Here is a 25,745-nt window from a genome sequence, read left to right as displayed (position 1 = left end):
AAAATAAAAAAAATACTAAATATTACTAGTGACTCTAGTATAATTTTATACGACAAAATCACTTACGTAAGCATATTAAAATTTTTGCATGAAAATGCCTTCTAAATATTCCTAATTTTACTCAAAAAATTAAGTTTTACTATAAAATATTTTAAAAATATTATCTTTTATTTCTTCTTTTTTCATATTTAATTGAACCGAGATCAAATCATTCTTCAACTATCTTTTTTCTGAGCAAATTTACAGTAGTGTCTTCATCGTCTACATCAATTGTGATATCAGATTGGTATATAATAAAGAGCAAAAGACAAAACAAGAGTCAAAAAATATATTAGGATATACTTGGACCAATCAAATTATATTATTACTCATAATTGATATGCATTAGAGATAAAATGCGTTGACAATTTTAAACTATAAAACAAACTGTATGAGCCATCGAACATAATTTTTTAATGCAAGAAACCCTTAAGATTAATTTTGAAAATATCTTAGAGCCAGGAATAAACAACTAACAACTTTGAAGTGAAAGCTAGGTGAACGTAGTAATTCTTAAGAATTATTTATCTTTACTTACTTTGTTTATAATGACAGTATCTCGTTATTAACTAACTATAATGCCTAGTATATTATTTTTTTAGTGGACGTTCAAGGCAGGCAAAGGACCCATGCGAGTCCTCATCGCAATGAATGTTATATAATTTAAGTACAAAGTAAAAATGAGGGTTGATCAATAGTGTAGTTGGTGAAAGGAAAACTCTAGCAACTTAATTTGGGTATGTGGATATATTATAGATGGATATGGAGATGAGTGGTTTTGAAAACAATGAGTGTGGTGGATAATTAATATGTTTTTTGTTTGTGTGGTTTTTTCGTTCATTTTCAAGATATATGGGGTCCTGTGGATATATATAGCTATAACATTACTACTCACTTTTGGTTTTGTGGAAGAGTTTGAGTATAAAAAAAATAAATTATCTAATCCAGTTAAATTAGGATCATATAAGTTAAGCCCATGCATGAAATTTATTTTAACCAACACTCATATGTAAGTATTACAATTGGCATTGAGATCTAAAATACGTATGAGATTCTATTTAATTTTTATACAAACAATATCTATTTAAATAATAATAGTATAATTAAACTTTATGATCTAAAAAACGATCAAATATACCATACAAGTAATCACTTTAAATTAATCTGATCTAATCTAATAAGAAGAAAATAAATGAAAGTGATGTGAAAATTATTGTAAATTTATAATTCATAATTTTTAAACAATCTAATCTAATAAAAAGAAAATAACAAAGGCATATACCTATTGGAAGAGATTAAAGTGTTATGAAAATTATTACAATTTCTGATCTGAAAAAAGATCAAACATACAATATAAGTAATTGCTTTAAAGTAATCTAATCTAATGTAATAAGAAGAAAATAAATGAAAGTGTTGTAAAAATTATTGCTATTTCTTGATATGAAAAAATAGTTTAAATACACAATATAATTAATTGCTTTAAAATAATTTAATCTAATCTAATAATAAGAAAATAACAAAGGCACATACCTATAGAAGGAGATGAAAGTGTAATGGAAATTGTTGTAATTTCTTAGCTTATATATATTAGCATGTGATGTTGCATGTGAGAGAATAACAATTGTAAATAGAGTTCTATTTAAATAATAATAGTATAATTAAACTTTAAAACTAATCATACAGTACCGTGAACTACTTGAATTTTAGTTTTTGTATATACGCCCTTCATCTTGTATACATTTGTAAATTTGGCATTTAATAATTTCGTTCAGGTTTATATTTCAATTTAAAATATATCATTATCTTCATACTATATATATATATCAAAGAATAATTCATTAATTTATCAACTTACTCTTACTTAATGTATTAGTATTTGAATTCCAATGGTATTTTTGTCTACCGAAAGATTTTTCCGAACTCATACTTTTAAAGGAAGCATGATATGAAATTTGATAAAAGTGGGACAAATTTTTATCATTATCTTAGTTCTACTTGTTATCCAGTTCTAATTGACTAACACTGTATAATTTAATCATAGTTCTAATTTTAATTGACTGATACTTTAAAAATTTATCCTACAAATCATCCTAGCTTTAATTTTAAGTTTTGCTTGACTAACACCCCGCTCAAGGAAAATTACACTATGTTCCTGTACAATTCACTAACGTGGAACAGGTAAAAATTGCATGGACAAATTTTCAAAACCACCTCTTTTAGGATTTTATTTGCAAAAAACGATCCATTTTGAAAATAATTACAAAAACCGACCTGTTTTCAGTCCAGCGCTGAAAACAGGTCGGTTTTTGTAAATAATTCTCCGAAACATCACGGGAGTTCAACTCCCGTGAAGTTTATGGAGAAATTAAACTTCACGGGAGTTGAACTCCCGTGAAGTTTAATTTCTGCTTAAAACTCCACGGGAGTTCAACTCCCGTGGAGTTACAGTTAAACATTCCCAGAGAACCGATCTCGGTTCTCTGGGAAATTGGGACTGCAACTTCACGGGAGTTGAACTCCCGTGAAGTTGCAGGTCATCCAGAATGCACAGCCTGATGTGCATGTTTTGTATATGTACCTGTTAACTCATATATATACCAATTTATTTGCAAACAACAATATATACATGATTCATCGGCATGCGAAGTGCCGGCTCCATCGGCATGCGAAGTGCCGGCGTCATCATCACGCGGCCGTCGACGTCGAGCGTACGCCCGTCCAAATGAGCGAGACCTGTCCTCACGGCCTGCGAACTCGTCGACGTGAGTCTTATGGAACACCTGCGCTATGCTCTTCTTGATCCTGCTGAGGAGACCTAACGCCACCTGATCCTGAATCTCAGTCACGTGCGCATCAATATCAGCATCAATGCTATCTAAAACACGGACCTGCGTGGTAAACAATTTATTAAGTATCAACTCAATAAAAAATGTTATAAATTAGTTTAGAAACTTACGTAATCTCTCTCGTTCATCCCACTAGGGATGTAACTATCTGTCGGGGGGCGTGGCATGTGTCCAGCTAAGGGCTGTGGGTCACGCGTGATCCATCTACGTGTGATACCCCAATACCAACGCATATACGCAATATAGTCAACAGCTGTGGGCCTCGTATCCTGTATGCAATCCCACCTGTGAACCCACCTGTCTATGTAGGCCGCACGGACTACGGCCCAGTCAGTCCGGTGCGATGTAGGGCACCGCCGATGATTGATCTGCTCGACAGGATCTGGAATATGCTGAGAGAGTGTAAACTGCCATAGCACATGGTCCGGTACATGCATCTCTACGATCTCCCAACAGATCAATGGAACTCTGGCTCTCCACAAGTCGGGACTATCTCGACAGATAGGTGTAAGAGAATGCATATCGAGCTCTGGCGGTGTATAGGGTCTCCACTTGAACTGAAATAAAATAAAACATTTATCAATATCATACAGAAAAACTATAATATTCATACTTCTTGAGTTTTATATTTACCTGTTCGTGCTGGAGGACATCAAGCTCATTTCGGTAAAACTGACGGTGACGCGTCGCTGATCTGTACTGAGCGTATCATATGTTATACCTATATGCAGAATAGCGGATATATAAGTACAAATATTCAGGTTACGAATGAAATATGTGTGTGTACAATTATACCTGTATGCCAACGGATACTGCCCCTCTAAGTCACGATGCATAAGTAAAGTGGGTCGTCCAATATGAATGCGCTCCCATGACCAAATCTGTATCAATATGAATGCGCTCCCATGACCAAATCTGTATCAATGTACAGCATCCCTTGAATTCTTTATTCTGCATCAAAGATACTCTACTCAATTCTCGATACAAATATGCCAACACCGCACTGCCCCACGATAGTGCGCCGCATACACCAAAATCCTCCAGCAGTTGCAGCCATCGTGCATGTACGAGAGTCTTGCTCGCATCCGGAAATAGTACGCACCCTATCATGTGTAATATGTATGCACGAGCATGAAACTGGAGCGTCTCATCAGAGGCATCCTGTGGTATATCGCCCTGAAATGTCTGACGAAGCCACGATAGCTTCATCGCACCACTCCTCAAGTCGGGAACCTGTCCAAGAAGCCGGGCACATACCTCCGGCCAACTATGATCATCGGTGCCCGTAACTACCGGTCCATCGATCCGGAGCCCAAGTATGACGGCCACGTCCTGTAAAGTGATGGTGCACTCCCCTATATGCATGTGAAAGGTGTTGGTCTCTGGCCTCCACCTCTCAATCAAAGTAGTGATAAGCGGCCAATCAAGCCTGATATAACGAATCGTCGAACACGGTCGAAAACCGGCCTGATCGATCAGATGTAGTACCCTCTCATCCTCAATGACCCAAGCCGAATGACTCTGGGAATGCTCGATCATCGTGAACTCTGGTACGGGCTGCACATAAAACGAGAATCAGTTATAAATATATTCATAAAAAAATTTCATTAATCGAAGATCAATGCTATCTAATTTATTCGTATTACCTCTCCCGAACCAATATGGTCTGAACAATGACTCGCCTGAAGGTACAAAACGTCGGGATTTTTCGGTCCCGGATCCATAACGAATAGACCTGTGATTAAAATATGAGCATATATACAGAGTGCAATGAACACAGTATCATACATAACATATTACAAATAACGAGTATCATACGCTTTAAAGATAACAAATACGAATGACATACATAATCTGACATAGTACAAAACGCTACATAATGGAAATGCATGGGTGAAATGAACACAGTATCATACAGATAATATTACAAATAACGAGTATCATACGCAGCAAAGATAACAAATACGAATGACATAGTGCAAAACGCTACATAATACAAATCAACGCCTAATACTAACTGGACACCTATTTTTGTTGTGACCCGGTTGATCACATCTACTGCACTTATTTCTCCTCCTAGCTCCTTCACGTCCGTCATCCATACTATTTCGTATACGCACGGAACGAGGGCGCCCCGCCAATCTTTTACACAATGGAGGTAATATCCGTGGCCCATCTTGTGTCCAATGTCGACTATCGTATGGTGGACGAAAATACTCTTTGTACGTTTGTTGATAGTTGTATGCAGAATACCAAGCGTCGATAAATTCATAATGTGAAATGTGAGCACCACCCTGTAGGTCGGAGCAAGCTGCTACAACATGTGAATAAGGAATTCATTGTAGTTGCGGTACATTGCAAGTGCACGTACAAGTGTGATCCACCAACATATTGACTTTGTAAGAGCGATTTTCTCTATGGGTTATTCCCTCGAGCACCTCCCATTCATTAAAACTGTATCGTACAACCTGAAAGGACCGAGCTTGTACAATCCGAGCCGCTAGCATTTCATCAACCTTCAGTGTTAGCTCTGAGCGGATATTTTCACCAAGTTCTCGACGTCGAAGAAAGAATTTATTAAGCCTGTAAAAAGTTTTAGCAACTAGTGCCTGTATTGGCATGCCGCGTGCTCCCCTGAGCACGCCATTGAAGCTCTCAGACGCGTTCATAGTCATCATACAGAACCGTTTGCCGTCATCCTCACATAAAGCCCACTTATCAACATTGTTTGGACCCAAACTAGTTTCGATCCAATCATGTGCAGCTCATGAAATGAACTTGATCCTCTCTCGTATTTGTTCATAAACATATTTTTCTGTTGCACAACCAGCTTGCCAAAGTAAGTCTTGAACCTGAGCGTTTCCATACTTCTTTTTGAAGTTATCTCTAATATGTCGCAAGCAATAGCGATGTGCATGTGGTGGCGGGAAATGTCGTTGGAGTGCTCTTGGAATTCCTTTCATCCTATCGGATATGAATGTAATCGACCGCGTCCCCACACTAGGGATATGATATCTAATGCATGCAAAAAACCAAGCCCAATTCTCTGTATTTTCAACATCAACCACTGCGAATGCTAAAGGAAACAACCCGCCATCCGCGTCAACTCCGGTTGCAACAAGCAAAACGCCTTTGTATTTACCATATAAGTGAGTTCCATCAATGCTAAGAAGAGGACGGCAATATCGAAACCCCTCAATACAGGGCCCAAATGCCCAAAATACACCGGTGAACCGCCGTTCTCCGCCATCAACGGGGTCCGAAGATACTTCGTAGACAGTCCCCGGATTTTCTCTTTTGAGTGCTTCAAGATAATGAGGTAAGATCTCATACGAATTATCCCAATCCCCGAATATTTTTATCATTGCCTTCCTCCTAGCATTCCAACACTTGTGATATGATACATCCAAGTTGGTGGCTTTATGCACTAAAAGACGAATATATTTCGGCCTTAGATCAAGATCCTCCCTCAGATGCGGTAAAATCAATCGATATATAAAAGAAGAGGACGCATTCTTGTTATTCATCTCAAGTCGAGGATTGCTACAAGTATGGAGTCCATTGTATGCCGTGATTTTGAATTGCCCACCTACTCTTGCACCCGAGCGTGAATTAAGCTTCCACGGACACCTCGCATTGCCGTCGTGGTGTCCACTATTATCTTCGACATTGTCATCTTTGCGATAGAAACAAACCACATTGTAGCTTGTAGTATTATTTTTCGTTGGCCTGAACTTCACATTTTTTGCAATGGAATACGTGCGAATAGCATGGATCAATTTCTCCTTACTCTCGTAAAGATCTCCCTTTTTGAATGAGAAGTCCTCAGCCTGTGTATCAACACCGCTATTAGTGCCAATAGGAACACTTTCCATCGCGGAGTTATCAATCCATTCATCTCCTTGAAGTTCATCGGGCGGCGAATCCTCTAAGCAGACATACTCATTATTAACATAAGCCCCGTCGATGTGTTGGTTTTCCCCGCCATCACGATCTATCAAGGTCATGCTACTAATTTGTAATCCCTCCTCTTCATCATCATTCTCGGATTCAACACTTGCATTATCTTCTTGAATTCCCGTGTTAGTATCGAAAGCATGCGAAGTGCCCACGAACGAAGGACCGCTCATGTATTGTGATTGTGTCCAACATTCATCTTGTTGAGGAGATAAAAAGCCTACAGAATCAACTTTAGGATCCGCCAACATGCGTGAATACATTCCTTCGTAGTTCAACGATTTGCCCAAATCTCTCTGATGTTTTTCAATGAACAATTCGACCGAACGCTTCTCGTCGTGTAAGACATGAATGAGACCCATATCGTAGTCACTTGATATTTGAATGCCACTTGTTCTGTTCCCCACAACAGGATAATTGCAAACCAAACTAAGGTGATACTCACATGGGTTAGTTAATGTAAGTTTGTGTAATTCATTAACCAACTCATCGAAAGTACACGATTTTGTTATGAACAACGGCCTCGTCGTGCCTCCTTCATAAACGGGCATATTATTTTCGAGGTAATTAATCTTCCCATCATAAGAACAGAGAATTACAATTCGACCGTTCATCATTACCTCTGAAGAGTGAAAAATTCAATATCAATATTACATCTTCGCAAAATTCGTAAATAATTCACAATTAAATTCTAAAATCTAAATACAATAATTTTCGAAATTATTGATAATTTCCCCTCTAATTTCACAAAATTATTGATAATTTCCACACTAATTCTTCACAAATTTCACAAAATTATTGATAATTTCCCCTTTGATACTTTTCTCTCTAATTTTCACATTTATTGATAATTTCCACACTAATTTTCACATTTATTGATAATTTCCCCTCTAATTTTCACATTTCTTCACAAAATTCGTAAATAATTCATAATTAAATTCTAAAATCTAGATTTTTACATATAATCACAATCAACACTATTTTTCGCATTAATTGATAATTTCCCCTCTAATTTCACAAAATTATTGATAAATTACACACTAATTCTTCACGGGAGTTCAACTCCCGTGAAGTTGCAGTCCAAAATTCCCAGAGATCGACTCTCTGGGAATTTTTGACTGTAACTCCACGGGAGTTGAACTCCCGTGGAGTTTTAAGCGGAAACTAAACTTCACGGGAGTTCAACTCCCGTGAAGTTTAATTTCTCAATAAACTTCACGGGAGTTGAACTCCCGTGATGTTTCGAAATTTTTTTACAAAAACCGACCTGTTTTCAGTGCTGGGCTGAAAACAGGTCGGTTTTTATAATTATTTTAAAAATGGGTCGGTTTTTACAAATAAAATCCTAAAAGGAGTGGTTTTGAAAATTTGTCCAAAATTGCATTTATTTTATAAATAGAAGGGCGGTTTTGTAAATAAGTTAATTTACTCAGTCAAGCCAGGGCTACGGCTGTTTTGGGGCAGTTTGTTGAAGAAGCCGAGGGCTCGACAGAGAGGGACAGTATAAATAGAGGGAGTTGAGGATCAATAGAGCTCCTCCTCTAAAAATTTCCGCTCGTTTTCTTCCTCTTTTGAAACCTAGGGTTTGTCTGCTCAATTTTTTTATATTTTCTTGGAGTTGAAGAGCATCAATGGAGTTCGAGCCTTGGATTCGGTCTCGAGAACGCCGACGAAGCCAAGAAGCTCATCAACGATCGCAATGGTTTGATCTCGCTATCTTACAGTCGATTTTTTCATAAATTTTTTGTAGTTTTCTTTCATCGACGATCGTTTCGTTTTGAGACCTGGATCAACGATCGGACGTTTCTATTTTAACTTTCTCTCTGATTATTGTTGTATTTTTGCCTCAACTAGATCATTAGTTTTGAGAACTGGATTCGAGTTTGTGAAAACGTACGTGGACATTGGCTTGATTTAACTCTTTTCTCATTATTTGATTGGCAAAAATTTCATTAATGTTCTATATTTTCTTTTGATTTGACGATCGTTTAGTTCCGACGTTGGATTTGAGCTCAAGAATGCCGTACAAGACCAAGAAGTTCATCAACGATCTTAATGGCCTGATCTAACTACGAAGCTTATCGATGATCGCAATGGTTTGATCTAACTCTCTCTCTCTCTCTCTCTCTCTCTTCCATAGTCTGATTTCATTCACTGATGTTCTGTATTTTTCTTTAATTAGATGATCGTTTAGTTTAGAACCTTGGATTTGAGATTGAGAATAATGTACAAGGTTTGATTTAACTCTCCTCTCGTTATCTCTCTCATCTGTCAGTGTTTTTGTTGATGTTCTGTATTTTACTTTCAATTAGATGATCTTTTAGCTTCTTGTTCTTCTGATTGATAAGATTTCAAATGAGGATTTGGTTGCATTATTGAAATGTTTAGCATCAATTATCTAGTGTTTATCCTAACCTTCTTGCAGATTTTTTATCTTATTTTTTTGTTTGACTGTGTTTTTGAGTTTGCCTGCAGTTCAAGATGTAATCCTTCAGTGCAGTGGTCTAGAAATTGATTACAATTAGTTAAACTGTACCAAGTGAGCTAGTATTCAGATTCTAAGTCTGATCTTCAGTACTCAGTAAAATGGTTATAGGATTTACTTACAATTAGTTGAATTGTGCTACACTTATCGAGATGATTGGTGAAGTCATAACTTACATGAAGTATCATGATCGTTGATTTCATTTTTTTAGAATTGATCAGATTAGTACTTAACTGCTGCAAAATCATCCTGATCTTGTGAAACTTTAGAGGCTAGTTTGTTGGAAATTTTTTCATTATTTAGCTTCATATACTGCATGCAGCTCCAGTTCACTTAATTGGTTTTCTGTTCATTGTTATTCTTTGTATTGGGTGGTTAGTACTTGTTTAACTTTTATTTCGTTAGAAACATTGCTGCTATTGTGCGCAAAGGGATTTCTTAGAATTTTAAGAACATTTGTTGCACTCGGAAAGTGTTTCACGCAAAAAATTTAAGCAATTTTGGTTATTATTATCTGATAATTAAATGCATACCATTTGTGTAAAGTGTCCTACTTTGTTTGCTCACTTGCGCCCATTAAACGGCAGCAGTTTGACGTGTAAATTGTAAATGAACATTTCTGAATTACCTAACTTCATTGATGTCATTTTGCTTCTAGTCTTTTAGTGTTTTTTTCATTTGTATATTCTCTTCATACTTATTATAATTTTTTTGGTCTTATGACTTATCGTAGAGTTATCATACTGGAGGCTTTGAGTTCGAAAGAGATTTCGTTAGTTGTATTTTCTTATTTAGATATCTCTGATAAGTTGATGGTGCGTTATGAAAAACAGATGAGAAGGAGATAACTTCTACACTTTTTTTTCCAACTGCTCTTGCTATAAGCTGTGTTTTAACTGCAAAAGTTAAGTGGAATAAAAGCTGATGAGCCAATGAATGGACCAAAACTTAGGTAGAGATTGAGAATGATGCAAAGATATATTTGAAGGATAGTGGATTGGAAAGGATAAATAGGAGAAAATATTAAGGTAAAAAAAAGTAACTGATATCATCAGAGAGTCAGAATAGGCAAAAAAGATTAATTTTTTTCACTTAAATAATCGATTATTGCTTCCCTGCATGCTCTGGTATCATAGATTACTCAAACATCTTGATCTTAGTGAAAAAGATAACAATTTCCAGCTACTGTAAGCTATTAAAATGTACTTTTATCTGGAAAAACAACTAAACTGAAGATGAAACGTAACAATTTGTGAAAATTTTAATGCTTTTGGTGATTTCAATTAATAAATATGTCCTGCAGGTTTAAGGTGTTTTTTCATGAGGAATCAGGTTTAAGGTGTTAGTTTATGCTACAAGAAATATGTGTTCATTATGTTGTACCTCTTAACGGGATAAGATTGAGGCTCGATTGTTAAATAGTGTCGTGCGTCTGCACTCACATAAGTCTGTGTATGCTAGTTCACATAAGCCTGGATGTGCTAGTGCGCGTGTGTGAAGTTTGTCGTGAGTGGTGGTAGTTGAGGAAGGAGAAAGGGGAAAATAGTTTTGTTAATTTTAGTTGCTGTCAACTTTCTTTGGTTTTTATTATCTTTCTTCATTTTCTACATGGCTTATCAATGCGACTGACCAACTTTTGCTTACCTTTAGTATGATAACCATATGATCTTTTAATTATTAATGATGCATTTTTGTGAATTTTTTATTTTTACTCAATTATTGTTATTTTTTCCTCATTTATTGATGCCTATATTTTTTCGCTAACTTTCTTTGATGATACATATTCAAAATTTTGTTATCTCTATTCCATTTTTTCTACCTTTCTTAATTTATTGATACATTTATTTGTCTTTCAATACTTGTGTGCAATTCTTGTTACCTTTATTGTTTATTGATAGTTGATACCTTTATTTCTTTTCACTATCTTTGTTTAATAATACATATTTGTTATTTTTGTTACTGTTATTCAATTATTGTTACTTTTTCTTTGGTTATTGATACCTTTATTTTTCTACTACTTTGTTTTATATGACATGTCTGTGATTTTTGTTACCCTTATTCAATTAGTATCACCTTTTTTTATTGATACTTTATTTTTTTCCTACCTTTTTTAAATAACATACTTCCGTGATTTTTTTACCTTTATTCAATTATTGTTATCTTTTATTTATTTAGTGATGCTTTTATTTTTTTTCGCTACCTTTGTTTAATGATACATTCACGTAAATTTCGTTACCTTTACCTAGTTCTTTCTATCTTTCTTAATTTATTGATACATTATTTATTCTCATTACTTTTGTGCAATTCTTGTTATGTTTATTATTTATTGCTACCTTTATTTAGTAATACATTTCCTTGATTTTTGTTATTAGTATTTGATTATTGTTTCCCTTTTTTATTTATTAATGCCTTTATTTTTTTGCTACCTTTATTTAATAATACATCGTGTATTTTTTTACCTTTATTTAATTCTTGTTATCTTTTTTACTTTAGTGATACATTTAATTGTTTTTCGATACTCTTATGCAATTTTTGTTACCTTTATTTTTTTTTCTACTTTTGCTTAATAATACAGTTTCTTGATATTTTTTACCTTTATTCAGTTATTGTTACCTTTTCTTTGTTTATTGATACATTTATTTTTTCGCCAACTTTGTTTAATACGACATTTTTGTGATTTTTGTTACCTTTATTCAGTTATTGTTATCTTTTCTTAGTTTATTGATATCTTTATTTTTTGACACCTTTGTTTAATAATACATTTCCATTAATTATGTTACCTTTATTCAATTATTGTTATCTTTTATTTATTAGTTGACATCTTTATTTTTCGCTAGCTTTGCTTGATGATACATTCTCATAATTGTTGTTACATTTTTTCAATTCTTGTTACCTTTATTAATTTATTGATACTCTTATTTGTTTTTTGTTACTTTTGTGCAATTATTGTTACCTTTATTTCTTTATTGATGCCTTTACTTTTTGCTACCTTTTGTGTAGTAATACATTTTAATGATTTTTGTTACCTTTGTTCAATTATTGTTGCCTTTTTTTGTTTATTGATACTTTTTTTTCGCTAACTTTGTTCAATGATACATTCTTGTTATTTTTGTTACCTTTGTTCAATTGTTGTTACCTTTCTTAATTTGTTGATACATGTATTTTTCGATATTTTTGTGCAATTCTTGTTACTTTTAATTGTTTATTGCTACCTTTATTTTTCTCGCTACCCTTGTTTAATAACATTTTTTTAATTTTTGTTATGTTTATTCAATTATTGTTACTTTTTCTTTGTTTATTGATGCATTTATTGCAATTATTGTTACCTTTATTTCTTTATTGATGCCTTTACTTTTTGCTACCTTTGTGTAGTAATACATTTTAATGATTTTTGTTACCTTTGTTCAATTATTGTTGCCTTTTTTTGTTTATTGATACTTTTTTTCGCTAACTTTGTTCAATGATACATTATTGTTATTTTTGTTACCTTTGTTCAATTGTTGTTACCTTTCTTAATTTGTTGATACATGTATTTTTTTGATATTTTTGTGCAATTCTTGTTACTTTTAATTGTTTATTGCTACCTTTATTTTTCTCGCTACCCTTGTTTAATACCATTTTTAAAATTTTTGTTATGTTTATTCAATTACTGTTACTTTTTCTTTGTTTATTGATGCATTTATTTTTTATCTTTGTTTAATAAAACATTTATGTGATTTTTGTTACCTTACTTATTGTTATCTTTTTCTTTGTTTATTGGTACATTTATTTTTCACTACCTTTATTTAGTAATGTATTTTTGTGATTTTTGTTACTTTAATTCAATTATTGTTATCTCTTATTTATTTATTTATTGACACCTTTATTCTTTTGCTATCTTTGTTTAATGAAACATTCTTGTGATAATTGTTACCTTTATTCATTTTTTTTGTTTACTGATACCTTTATTTTTTCGCTACCTTTGTTTAATGATACATTCTCATGATTTATGTCACCTTTATTCAGTCCTTGTTACCTTTCTTAATTATTGATACATTTATTTTTGGGTACTTTGCAATTCTTGTTACCTTTATTTGATTATGGATACCTTTAAGTTTTCTCTACCTTGTTACCTTTCTTAATTATTGATACATTTATTTTTGGGTACTTTGCAATTCTTGTTACCTTTATTTGATTATGGATACCTTTAAGTTTTCTCTACCTTTGTTTAATAGTACATTTTCTTAAATTTTTTCTTTATTTAGTCATTGTTACAATAGTACATTTTCTTAAATTTTTTCTTTATTTAGTCATTGTTATCTTTTCTTCATTTATTAGTACCTTTATTTTTTTTGCCACCTTTGTTTAATTGGACTTTTTCGTGAGTTTTTTACATTTATTTAATTATTGCTGGATTTTCTTTGTTTATTGATACATTACTTTTTCACTACCATTGCCTAATAATACATTTCTGTGAATTTTGTTAGTAGCTATTGTTACCTTTTATTTATTTCTTGATAACTTTATTTTTTTTATCTTTGTTTAATGAAACATTCTCGTAAATCTTGTTACCTTTATTCAATTCTTGTTACCTTTCCTAATTTATTGATAAACTTAATTTTTTTGTTACTTTCATGCAATTCTTGTTATCTTTATTTGTTTATTGATACCTTTATTTCTTCGCTGCCTTTGTTTAATTATTCATTTCTGTGATTTTTATTACCTTATTGTCACCATTTTTGTTTATTGATACCTTTATTTTTTTTGTTACCTTTGTTTAATGTACATTATCGTGCTTTTTGTTACCTTTATTCAGTTCTTGTTACCTTTCTTAATTCATTGATAAATTTATTTAAGGACACATTTTAAAACCAACCCATTTGGAACTTTATTTTTAGAAACCAGCCTATTTATCTTTTATTCAGCATTTTAGACCTAGTTTAGCTAGCTGGCTGAAACTAGGTCAAAATGCTAAATAAGTTTTGAAAACTTCACGGGATTTAGAATCCCGTGGAATTTAATGCTTAATTAATCAGCGCTAAGCAAAAATCTCGTGAAGCTTTCGTATTTTTTTGTTTAGCGATGATTAATTAAGCACTAAACTTCAAGAGATTCTAAATCCTGTGAAGTTTTCGTAACTTATTTAGCATTTTTGACCTGGGTCGAAAATACTAAATAAATCTCAAATAGATCGATTTTTGAAAATTAATCTCAAATACGGTTTTTGAAATTGAAAATTTGTCCTTTATTTAATTTTCGTTACGTATGTGCTATTCTTATTACCTTTATTTGTGTATTGATACTTATATTTTTTTTGCTACCTTTATTTATAAATAAATATCCTTTATTTTTGCTACCTCTATTCAATTATTGTTATCTTTTGTGTGTTTATTGATTCCTTTATGTTTTCTGTTACCTTTTTAAATGATACATTTTCATGACTTTTCTTATTGTTATTCAATTGCCATTACCTTTTCTTTTTTTTTATCGATACGTTTATTTTTTCTTTATCTTTATTTAATGATACATTTTCATGATTTTTGTTACCCTTATTCAATTCTTGTTAGCTTTCTACAATTATTGATAGCTTTATTTATTTTTGTTACTTTTGTTGAATTCTTGTTGCCTTTATTTATTAATACATTTATATGTTTTTTATTATGCTTGTTGAGTTCTTGTTCCATTTCCTTGTTCATTGACACTTATATTTAATTTTCATCACCTTTGTTCAATTCTTGTAACGTTTCCTTAATTATTGTACATTTACTTTTTTTAGTAATTTTTCTTGTAACGTTTCCTTGATTATTGTACATTTACATTTTTTTAGTAATTTTTGTTATTATTTATACCTTTGTTCACTACTTGTTACATTTATTGTTTTTCATTATATTTCTTCATTTCTTATTACTTTTTACCTTCTTTTTGTTTCTCCTCCATCCTCGACCACCACATCTTTTTACTTGTAATCACTCTCTGATATTGCTCATCGCCTCTTCACCAACCTCTTCTCTGTCGCCGTCCTTTCCCTCACCTCTTATCCTAATTTTTTGATCTACCTCCCCCCCTTGGCTCACTCCTCCCTCAATTTTTATGTACTTATACTGCTTGATATCTTCACCTTTTGAGTGTGCGTATAGTCGTGGGCGCCTGACGTTACAATTGGATATATATATATATATATATATATATAGAGAGAGAGAGAGAGAGAGAGAGTAAAACTCTTATAAACTTAAGTTGCTAGAAGCATTTGTCCACCAACTTTTTTATCTATTAGATTTGCTTTGAGATTTGTGCTAGCATGTAATGCAAATCAATGCACACATATCAAAGAAATCCTTAATGACTTGGACAAATCTCAAAGCAATGGATAAAAAACTTGGTGGACAAGTATTTCCATCAACTTAGGTTTATAGGAGCAGTACTTGGTGGACAAGTATTTCTATCAACTTAAGTTCATAGGAGTTTTAACAAGAAAATGGACAACAAAGTGAAGATGCGGTGTATACATTGATACTAGCTATAACAAATCACTTCACATGTGCGTTTATAAACTAAGGTGAAAGGATTAGAACTTTATTACAAAACCTCATATGCCCTTTTTGACCCATTTTAGATGGTATAAAGACACGTTCTTAAGTAGAGTAACGAATCTCTACGATGCTAATAGCATCCATTGGAAGTCTAAATTCATTGATGGACTACCAAATTAATTTGCTGAAAGAGTTTGAAATCAACTCAAAAGGAAATCATGGTGGATTCATTCCTTATGACTCATTTTCCTATGGAACTCTTATCAATGCTTGTATTAAATAAGGCTTAGTTTTATGTAATGATATAAAGCTTAAAAATCAGCTTAAATCTCATAGACTTACAAAAAAGAAGGAATTAGGTGAATTCTGTCAGCAGTTTGCCTTTGATCAGCCCTATAAGACTGATAAAGGACAGCAAGTTAGGAGAGAACCTGATGACAGAAAGAAACATTCTTTCAAAAAGAAAAAGAAAATTTCTTTAAAAGAAAAGATATAGATTTTCTTCCTAAAAATTCTAAGAAAGATATCAGTAACATTAAATGTTACAAATGCAAAAAGACCGGTCATTATGCCAGCAAGTGTTATACAAAGAAAAAAAATCAATGAAATTGAAGATGAATGTCTTAAAAAAACTTTGTATAAAATAATGATCAACAGTGATACTGAGACAGATGATGAATACTATTCATTCTCTTCCTCATCTTCTTCTGAAGATAAAATGCATTGTCACTGTACAGTTAATAACTGTCAGATTAAGGATAGATTAAGGATAGACCAGACTATTGGAAAGTCATAGTCGAAATGAATGAACTATCTCTGAATGTTATTGATTCAAATAAAGAATTAATCTCAAAGATACTTTCTGAAGAAATGTCTTCAGAATTAAAAATAGGACTTCTCGATCTCTGCATAGATAAAAATAAAGAGATTAAAGAAAAGCCTAATATTGACATGTCTATAGAATGTCAGAAGTCATGAAAAGGAGGCAAAATAATACTTCTAAAGTATTATCTCTCTCTGATCTCAACAAAGAGATTCAGACGTTAAAAGAAGTAAAACTTCTAAAGAAAGAGAATCAATACATTCTCTCAAAACTTAGTAAAGAAGAAGACTTTAGAGAAAAATAGGATTCAATAGTCTCTTCTTAGAATAATTCACCGAGTTCTCTAATAGAGATTATGATGTTCCAGAATCGTCCCAAAAAGATGAATTTCTGAATATATTACAACAAATAACATCTCAGAAATGGTACATCAATGTACCGTAGTTATAACAAAATAAGTGTTTATATCAGACCTTATAGCTTTGGTTGACAACGGTACAGATCTTAACTGCATTCGTGAAGGTATCGTGCCTTTAAAATTCTTTGAAACCACTACACAGACTTTGAGTAGTGCAAATAGTGACAAACTTGAAGTTAATTTTAAATTACCTTCTGCACATATTTGTGTACAAGACACATGTATCCCAATTCCTTGTGTACTGGTAAAAAATTTATCACAACACATCATTCTGGGTACACCATTTTTGCACAATATAATACCTATGCAGAAAATTGATTCACAAGGAATCCAAGTGATGTGAAACAATGTGAATGCAGGTGCAAGATCAGCGACAACAATGCTTCACCAAATCAACGATCAACCTAGGCAGGAAGCTCAAGAATAAAATGAAGCGAACGATGGTTTTTTAGCAAAAGTTACAATGTACTAAGTTTGAACCTTTGTAAAATTATTCTGATAATTAATGTAATGATTTGTTCTCTTAATACAGTTCAATTTGTAATATTTAGATAAGCAGAAATACTCAGCAACAGAATCACTCGCTCACTATTCAAACTGATACAACATAATCGCAATTGATACTAAGATTGAGAATAACATGCACGCAATAGCAATTCCGAAAATACTTGGGCGTAAGAAAATTAAACCTTCGTCGGGTTGGACTGGTTCGATGGGAGGATCCTCTGGAGGCGGTGTAAAAACTCCAAATGTGAGTGGCGGGAGTTCTCCTCCAAGAGCTACGTAATTGGGATGAAGCGGCGTATCTGGATGAAAACGTCGGTGCCAAGAACTAATGCCCAAACTGCTCTCCACACTGTCTACAAGCTGATGAGTCACGCGTTCGACGTATTCAGGAACACTCTCGGACGTCCGGTAATCGAACCACGAGGAAAGCTGCAAATCAACAATACCAGTCTCTGGATCAAGCACAAAGTCGTTGTCTTCAGCGTCAGGGTCAGCAACGGCAGCGATCTTCGTCGGGTAGGGCGACGACGGGCGGGTCTGGGACGCGGTAGCGGCGGCGCTGTCAGAAGTGAAGGAGGAGGGGAAGTTCGACTGTGGTTGTCGAGCGGCGAAGGCTGAGGGCGACGATAGAGGTGCTCGTCGACGGGGATGATGGCAGCGACTAGGGCTTCAGGGGCTGCTTCGAACTTGAGAGGAAAACGAGGGCAGACGATCGATTGGGGAGGGGCGGCGGAGTTGGGCGGCTATTCGAGGGGAAGGAGGAGCGGCGGCGGCGGCTTGGGCAGGAAGAGGAACAGAGATCTAGGGTTTCACACCCACGTTTCACACGTTCAAGCCACAGGTAATTTCAACTAACTCTGATTACAAATCATGTTTATATAGAGATTATTACAGAATTTAAAAGCTCAATCTAATCTCTCTCAATCTTATCCAATAACAACTAAATAACTAATAACAACTCTAATCTGAAATCACTACTAACTGAAAAATAACTAAAATTTCTAAACTGTCAAAACCATATCCCTGCGATCTGATGTGCGGCTAGAATACGGCGTCTCCTACGCTGATAAACACGACGAAAGTCCCGTGCACGTGCCTGGATGTCCTCATCATTCTCCCCAGGTGGGAGAGAACTCGACCCTGTCGAGTGTAAATCAAGGCGGCTATCATACTGCTCAAGAAGATCTGGATCCAGCCTCTGTAAATCACCTCGATCGAGCCAAGTATCATCAGACTCAGGTCTATTTTTCCAACGAACCAAATACCTGCGGATACCACCATTGCTAGTAGAAACAATGTTATCATCAATAATAGCATCAATGTCATGTGCTGTATATGTAGGTGATATCTGGGGAAGTGGAGGTAAAGGGGAGCTCTCAGAAATAGGCTCAGGGGTAGGCTCATCAACCAGTGGGTTGTCAGGGTTAAAATGTGGGCCTTTGTACTCTACTAAATCTTCAATATTAAAAGTCGAACCAATATTAAAACCTTCAGGAAGGTCGAGAACATAAGCATTATCATTAATTTTCTTGAGAATTTTAAAAGGTCCTGCACTTCGTGCATGTAACTTTTTAACAGTTCCTGGAGGAAACCGTTCCGGACGTATCCGGACCATCACATAATCGCCATCGCCTACACTAAATTCTTTAAACCTCCTTCTTAGATTTGCTCGCATTTTATAGTTAGTATTGCTGTCATTGATCTTTATACTGATGTCTTTATGCAAGTCATGAATGCGAGATGCAAATGCAGATGCTGACCTAGATACTCTGTGATGTGCAGACACGGGGACAAGATCTATAGGTTGTCTAGGTTTGTAACCATACACTACTTCAGCTGGACTGACACCTGTAGACCTATTAACAGAGTTATTATAAGCAAATTCAGCAGTAGGTAGATGTTGATCCCAATCCCTAAGATTTTCGCCTACTAGCGATCTCAATAGGTTTCCTAAGCTCCTGTTGACTACTTCAGTCTGACCATCGGTTTGGGGATGAAACGTCGTCGAGAATTGAAGCTTAGTTCCCATTTTGTGCCAAAGGGTTTTCCAAAAATAACTAGTAAATTTAACATCCCTATCGGATACAATTGTTTTCGGAAGCCCGTGCAGTTTAACAACTTCATTAAAGTATAACTTGGCTACATGAGAAGCATCAGAAGTTTTGGAGCACGGTATGAAGTGGGCCATTTTGGAGAATCGGTCCACAACAACAAGAATAGAATCGTGTTTTCTAATTGTCTTTGGGAGTCCTAACACGAAGTCCATGCTGATATCTTGCCAGGGACAATTTGGGACAGGAAGAGGGGTGTACAGGCCAGTGTTCTGCTTACGTTGCTTAGCTAATTGACAGGTGTGACATCGACCCACTAGCCTAATAACGTCACGTTTAATACTTGGCCAATAGAAACGACATTCAACTGCTTCGACAGTCTTGTTATTCCCAAAATGTCCTGCAAGGCCTCCAGCGTGTAGTTCCCAAATTAAGAATTCTCTCAGCGAGGTGCTAGGAATACACAACTTGCGAAAATGGAACAGATATCCATCCTTCAGGAGAAAGCCATCAATCTCACGGGTCACTCCATCATTCAGCAAAGTATAAACTTCGCTAAAATCAGGGCACGATTCATATTGGTCTTTAACTTTCTCAAAGCCGGTGACTTCCGCACTCAAAATGGAGAGGAGGTGCATGCGGCGGCTGAGTGCGTCGGCGGCCTTATTTTCTACTCCCGCTTTATGTTTGATCGTGTAGGTATAATCCTGAAGGAACTCAACCCAACGACCATGTCTGGCGTTCAACTTCTTTTGAGAGTGAATATATCGAAGAGCTTCGTGGTCAGAATATATGACGAATTCTTGTGGCAGCAGATAGTGACGCCAGTGTCGAAGAGATTGCATCACCGCATAGAACTCTTTATCATAGGTGGAATAACGTTGCCTCGTATCATTCAGCTTCTCACTAAAGTAAGCAACGGGATGTCCTTCTTGAGATAGGACTCCACCTATTCCAATACCAGAGGCATCACACGCAATTTCGAAGACTTTAGAAAAATCGGGCAGGCGCATAACAGGAGCCTGCAACATCCTTTGCTTGATCTCTTCAAATGCCTTGGTAGCAGCTTTTGACCACTCGAACTCACCTTTCTTCAAGCAATCGGTAATAGGGGCCATGATGGTACTGAAGCCCTTGATAAACCGACGATAAAAAATAGCGAGTCCGTGAAAACTCCGAACGTCTCTAATGTTCTTGGGTTCGGGCCATTCTTCAATAGCTCTAATCTTTTCAGGGTCGGCGGATACTCCTTCAGACGAGACCACGAATCCTAGAAAAATGACTTGCTGTGTAAGAAAAGTACATTTCTTAGGATTAGCATAAAGTTGTTCTTTTCTTAACACGGCACAGACTTGACGCAGATGGTCCACGTGTTGCTCGCGAGAATTACTGTAAATAAGGATATCGTCAAAGTACACCACCAAGAATTTTCCTGTGAAGGGGCGGAGTACTTGAGTCATCACTCTCATAAAAGTGCTCGGAGCGTTAGTCAAGCCAAAGGGCATGACCATCCACTCATACAATCCGTCTTTCGTCTTGAAAGCGGTCTTTCATTCGTCACCAGGGCGGATGCGAATCTGATGGTAGCCACTCTTAAGATCAATCTTAGAGAAGATGGTGGCTCCAGACATTAAGTCAAGCATGTCATCCAACCGGGGAATGGGGAAACGATATTTCACCGTGATCTTGTTGATTGCACGGCTATCCACACACATACGCCATGTACCATCCTTCTTGGGTGTTAATAATGCGGGAACCGCACAAGGGCTCATGCTTTCTTTCACAAAGCCTTTCTTCAGCAGCTCATCAACTTGCCTTTTTAACTCTGCATGCTCATTAGGGTTCATTCGATAGTGAGGCAAATTGGGAAGGGTTGCTCCCGGGACTAAATCAATTGCGTGTTGAATATTACGCATCGGGGGTAACTGGTCCGGGAGGTCCTCAGGGAAGACGTCAGAGAATTCTTCCAACACAGGAGCGACTTCTGGGGGAGCTGTATTAGCAATATCCTTAGGAGCTTCTCTAGCAGCGAGGGCGAAAATGGGAGCTCCATTGGACAGTTCACGATCAATCTCTTTAGCTCCAATTAGATTAACGCCTTGGGAAAACTTGTTTGGATCGGGCTTCTTGTCATTACCTTTCGGTTGAACCGGAAGGATCTTGACCTTCTTCCCGTCATGCTCGAATAATAGCATATTGGATCGCCCGAAGATATGAACGTCGTTATCAAATAGCCAGGGTCTTCCAAGAATAACTTGACCCACATCCATTTTCAGAACATCACACCAAACTTTGTCCTTATAAATGGAAAATTGGAGAGGGACTAAACATCTCTCTTGGACATTGAGTGCGGTGTCGTTAATCCATGATACTTTATATGGATTAGGATGGGGTACAACTTTAAGACCAATCTTAGCAATTACTGCTGAGGAGACCGCGTTAATGCAGCTTCCACTGTCCACGATCACTTTACAATTTTTATCACCAATCTTTGTGAACGTATGGAAAATGGAGGTACGTCGCCAATCATCAATAGCCTTGGATTGAGAGGTGGCGCATCTGACGACTGATACAGTAGGAGTTTCGATTTGCCTAAGACAACCTAAGACAGTATCATCTGTCTCATCCTCGAAATCATCGGTATCATCGTCAACTTGATGGATAAACTCGTCGCTATCAAGCTCAGGTTCAAATTCGTATTGTCCATCGATTATAGCAACCTTGTGACGGGTCGGACAGTTCGCAGCAACGTGTCCATACCCTTGGCATTTATAGCACTTGACGTGAGGGCCGATCTTGGAGAAATCTCTCTTCGGCTCCTTTGCCTTTGGGGTCGACTTTAGGCTGGGAAGAACTAGGGTTAGATCGACTCGGAGGCTGACTAGAGGTAGTGGCACGGTAAGACTGGGAGGAATAAGTTCTAAAGTCCTGATTCCTATGGGATTTGGCTTCATCTAAATCTTGAACTAATGCGTAAGCCTTCTCAAGGGTGTCTATTCCTCTAGCAAAGAGTTCAGCTTGGAGGTCATTTCTCAATCCAGCTCTAAACTTTGACAGTACCTTCATAGGTGCCTCTTGCTCAATGATGCTGCATCGAGTAAACAATTCGTCGAATTGCGCAACATATTCTTTCGCAGACTTGGTTCCTTGAGTGAGACGATGCCACTTGTCTAACAGTCTATGATAAAACGATGGCGGGAGGTATTTTCGTTTCAGTTCATCTGCCATTTCTCGCCAAGTTGTAATTGATAACTCACCTCTAATATGCCTTAGTGTTTCGAGGTTGGACCAATACTGGCAGACGGGTCCGGTGAGTTTCATAGCTGCGAATTTGACCTTTCGGGGTTCCGTCAGGGCGTACCAATCAAAGTAGCGATCCATGTTCTTCAGCCAGTCCAAGAAAGCTTGTGGATCGAGCTTACCGTCAAAGGTTGGTGCACTGACCTTAATGCTCCTCAAGTATTGCGCGTCCGGATCAGGTACAGGTTGATGTGGAGGTCGATGAGCGAAGTGTCCATAACCTTGGCCTTGTAGTGGTGGGGCGATTGATGGTTCGGCGGAGGAATTGCAACACGTGCTTCTTCTAGCCTCGCTAATCTCTCGTTATTGTCATTCAGGATCTCGCGGGTAGCTTGGCTCTCCTGGGCTAAATTACCTATTTGTCGTGCTAACTCAGCTATTTGCTTAAGGAGTTCGGGATCTGTGTTGCCTGACATGCTGGACTCACTAGTTGACTCACTTGACTCTCCCAATCGATAGTGTAAACCTGTACGAGTGGGCATGCACTACAGCTAAAGATGAAATGTGTGTACTAATAGCTAATGAGATGATTTTTTTTATTTATAAAGACTCAGCTAAAACAATTTTCCTAACCTGAAAATTAAAATAAAATTCCTAACCTAGAACCATGCTCTGATACCAAAAATAATGTGAAACAATGTGAATGCAGGTGCAAGATCAGCGACAACAATGCTTCACCAAATCAGCGATCAACCTAGGCAGGAAGCTCAAGAATAAAATGAAGCGAACGATGGTTTTTTAGCAAAAGTTACAATGTACTAAGTTTGAACCTTTGTAAAATTATTCTGATAATTAATGTAATGATTTGTTCTCTTAATACAGTTCAATTTGTAATATTTAGATAAGCAGAAATACTCAGCAACAGAATCACTCGCTCACTATTCAAACTGATACAGCATAATCGCAATTGATACTAAGATTGAGAATAACATGCACGCAATAGCAATTCCGAAAATACTTGGGCGTAAGAAAATTAAACCTTCGTCGGGTTGGACTGGTTCGATGGGAGGATCCTCTGGAGGCGGTGTAAAAACTCCAAATGTGAGTGGCAGGAGTTCTCCTCCAAGAGCTACGTAATTGGGATGAAGCGGCGTATTTGGATGAAAACGTCGGTGCCAAGAACTAATGCCCAAACTGCTCTCCACACTGTCTACAAGCTGATGAGTCACGCGTTCGACGTACAGGAACACTCTCGGACGTCCTGTAATCGAACCACGAGGAAAGCTACAAATCAACAATACCAGTCTCTGGATCAAGCACGAGGTCGTTATCTTCAGCGTCAGGGTCAGCCATACACCAATGGATCACGACTCAAATTTTAGATCACACTTAAGGAAGTTCGACTGTGGTTGTCGACCGGCGAAGGCTGAGGGCGGCGATTAGGGTTTCGAGACTCGGATGGAGGTGCAGGCGGCGCTGGAGGTGCTCGTCGACGGGGATGATGGCGGCGACTAGGGCTTCAGGGGCTGCTTCGAACTTGAGAGGAAAACGAGGGCAGACGATCGATTGGAGAGGGGTGGCGGAGTTGGGCGGCTATTCGAGGGGAAGGAGGAGCGGCGGCGGCGGCTTGGGCAGGAAGAGGAACAGAGATCTAGGGTTTCACACCCACGTTTCACACGTTCAAGCCACATGTAATTTCAACTAAATCTCAATAATTTTCATTGATTCTAACTCTGATTACAAATCATGTTTATATAGAGATTATTACAGAATTTAAAAGCTCAATCTAATCTCTCTCAATCTTATCCAATAACAACTAAATAACTAATAACAACTCTAATCTGAAATCACTACTAACTGAAAAATAACTGAAATTTCTAAACTGTCAAAACCATATCCCTGCGATCTGATGTGCGGCTGGAATACGGCGTCTCCTACGCTGATAAACACGACGAAAGTCCCGTGCACGTGCCTGGATGTCCTCATCACCAAGCCAATTATAATGGCAAGAAACTCTTATTTGAGTTTATAGCTGATCCTCAAACTTGTTTATTAAACGAAGTCAAAAATGTTATTCTTAAAGAAAAACCGATAAATTTTCTTAAAGAAGAAGTAGCATTTGTTCAAATAGAAGAACAAATAAAAAAGAAAAAAGAGTTAATAACTCAAATAGAAGATCGTTTTAATAAAACAGTATGTAATAATATTCCTAATGCCTTTTGAGATAGAAAACATCATATTGTTTCTTTAACTTATGAAGACGACTTCAAAGAAAAAGACATTCCTACCAAATCTAGGCCATGCCAAATGAATCAAGAATATCTTGATCTTTATAAGAAGAAAGTAACTTCTTTACTTGAGAAAAAGCTTTCTATGTTAATAACCATGCTGAACAAGAGAGATGAATCCATCGTCTTGTTATAAAATGAATAAAAAATAACTTTTTTGTAAGAAGGAAATCATATTCTCCTTGGAGTTGTACAACTTTCTATGTTAATAACCATGCTGAACAAGAGAGATGAATCCCTCGTCTTGTTATAAATTACAAACTCTTAAATGCAGTTTTAAAATGGATTAGATATCCTATTTCAAATAAAAGAGATGTATTAAATCGTATTAATAATGCAAAGATTTTTTCTAAATTTGATCTTAAGTCAGGATATTACCAGATACAAATAGAAGAAAAAGATCGTTATAAAACTACATTTGTTGTTCCATTCGGACATTTTGAATGTAATGTAATACTATTTCGGCTTAAAAACACCCATTTAGAATTTCAAAATATTATGAATGAAATACTCATTCCTTACACTGATTTCATCTTGTCATACATAGATGATATTCTAATATTTTCTCAGACATTTGATCAG

At 36.1% G+C, this 25,745-nt stretch overlaps 1 protein-coding gene and 1 long non-coding RNA gene across 6 annotated transcripts; one reads left to right on the top strand and one right to left on the bottom strand.

The window, feature by feature from the left end:
* Positions 5,651-7,204, bottom strand: LOC109834822. Its single transcript, XM_020402837.1, has one exon. The coding sequence runs from the start codon at positions 7,202-7,204 to the stop codon at positions 5,651-5,653; it is 1,554 nt and encodes a 517-aa protein (XP_020258426.1).
* Positions 8,296-18,042, top strand: LOC109833525. Of its 5 annotated transcripts, XR_002245233.1 has the most exons (5): positions 8,296-8,544; positions 8,697-8,735; positions 8,835-8,938; positions 9,025-9,075; positions 17,437-18,042. It is a non-coding gene; the product is annotated as an uncharacterized LOC109833525 (long non-coding RNA). The 5 variants fall into 5 exon arrangements; XR_002245232.1 differs by lacking the exon at positions 9,025-9,075; XR_002245231.1 differs by having other exon boundaries at positions 8,835-9,075.

This window comes from Asparagus officinalis, chromosome 3 (assembly GCF_001876935.1).
Source record: "Asparagus officinalis chromosome 3, Aspof.V1, whole genome shotgun sequence".
Taxonomy (NCBI): Eukaryota; Viridiplantae; Streptophyta; class Magnoliopsida; order Asparagales; family Asparagaceae; genus Asparagus; species Asparagus officinalis.
The sequence above is the reverse complement of the archived record's forward strand: the minus strand, read 5'-3'. Positions and strand labels throughout refer to the sequence as shown.

What these genes read in the sequence shown, in the direction of transcription:
- LOC109834822 (XM_020402837.1), bottom strand. Translation starts at nt 7,204, where the DNA reads ATGGGTCTCATTCATGTCTTACACGACGAGAAGCGTTCGGTCGAATTG.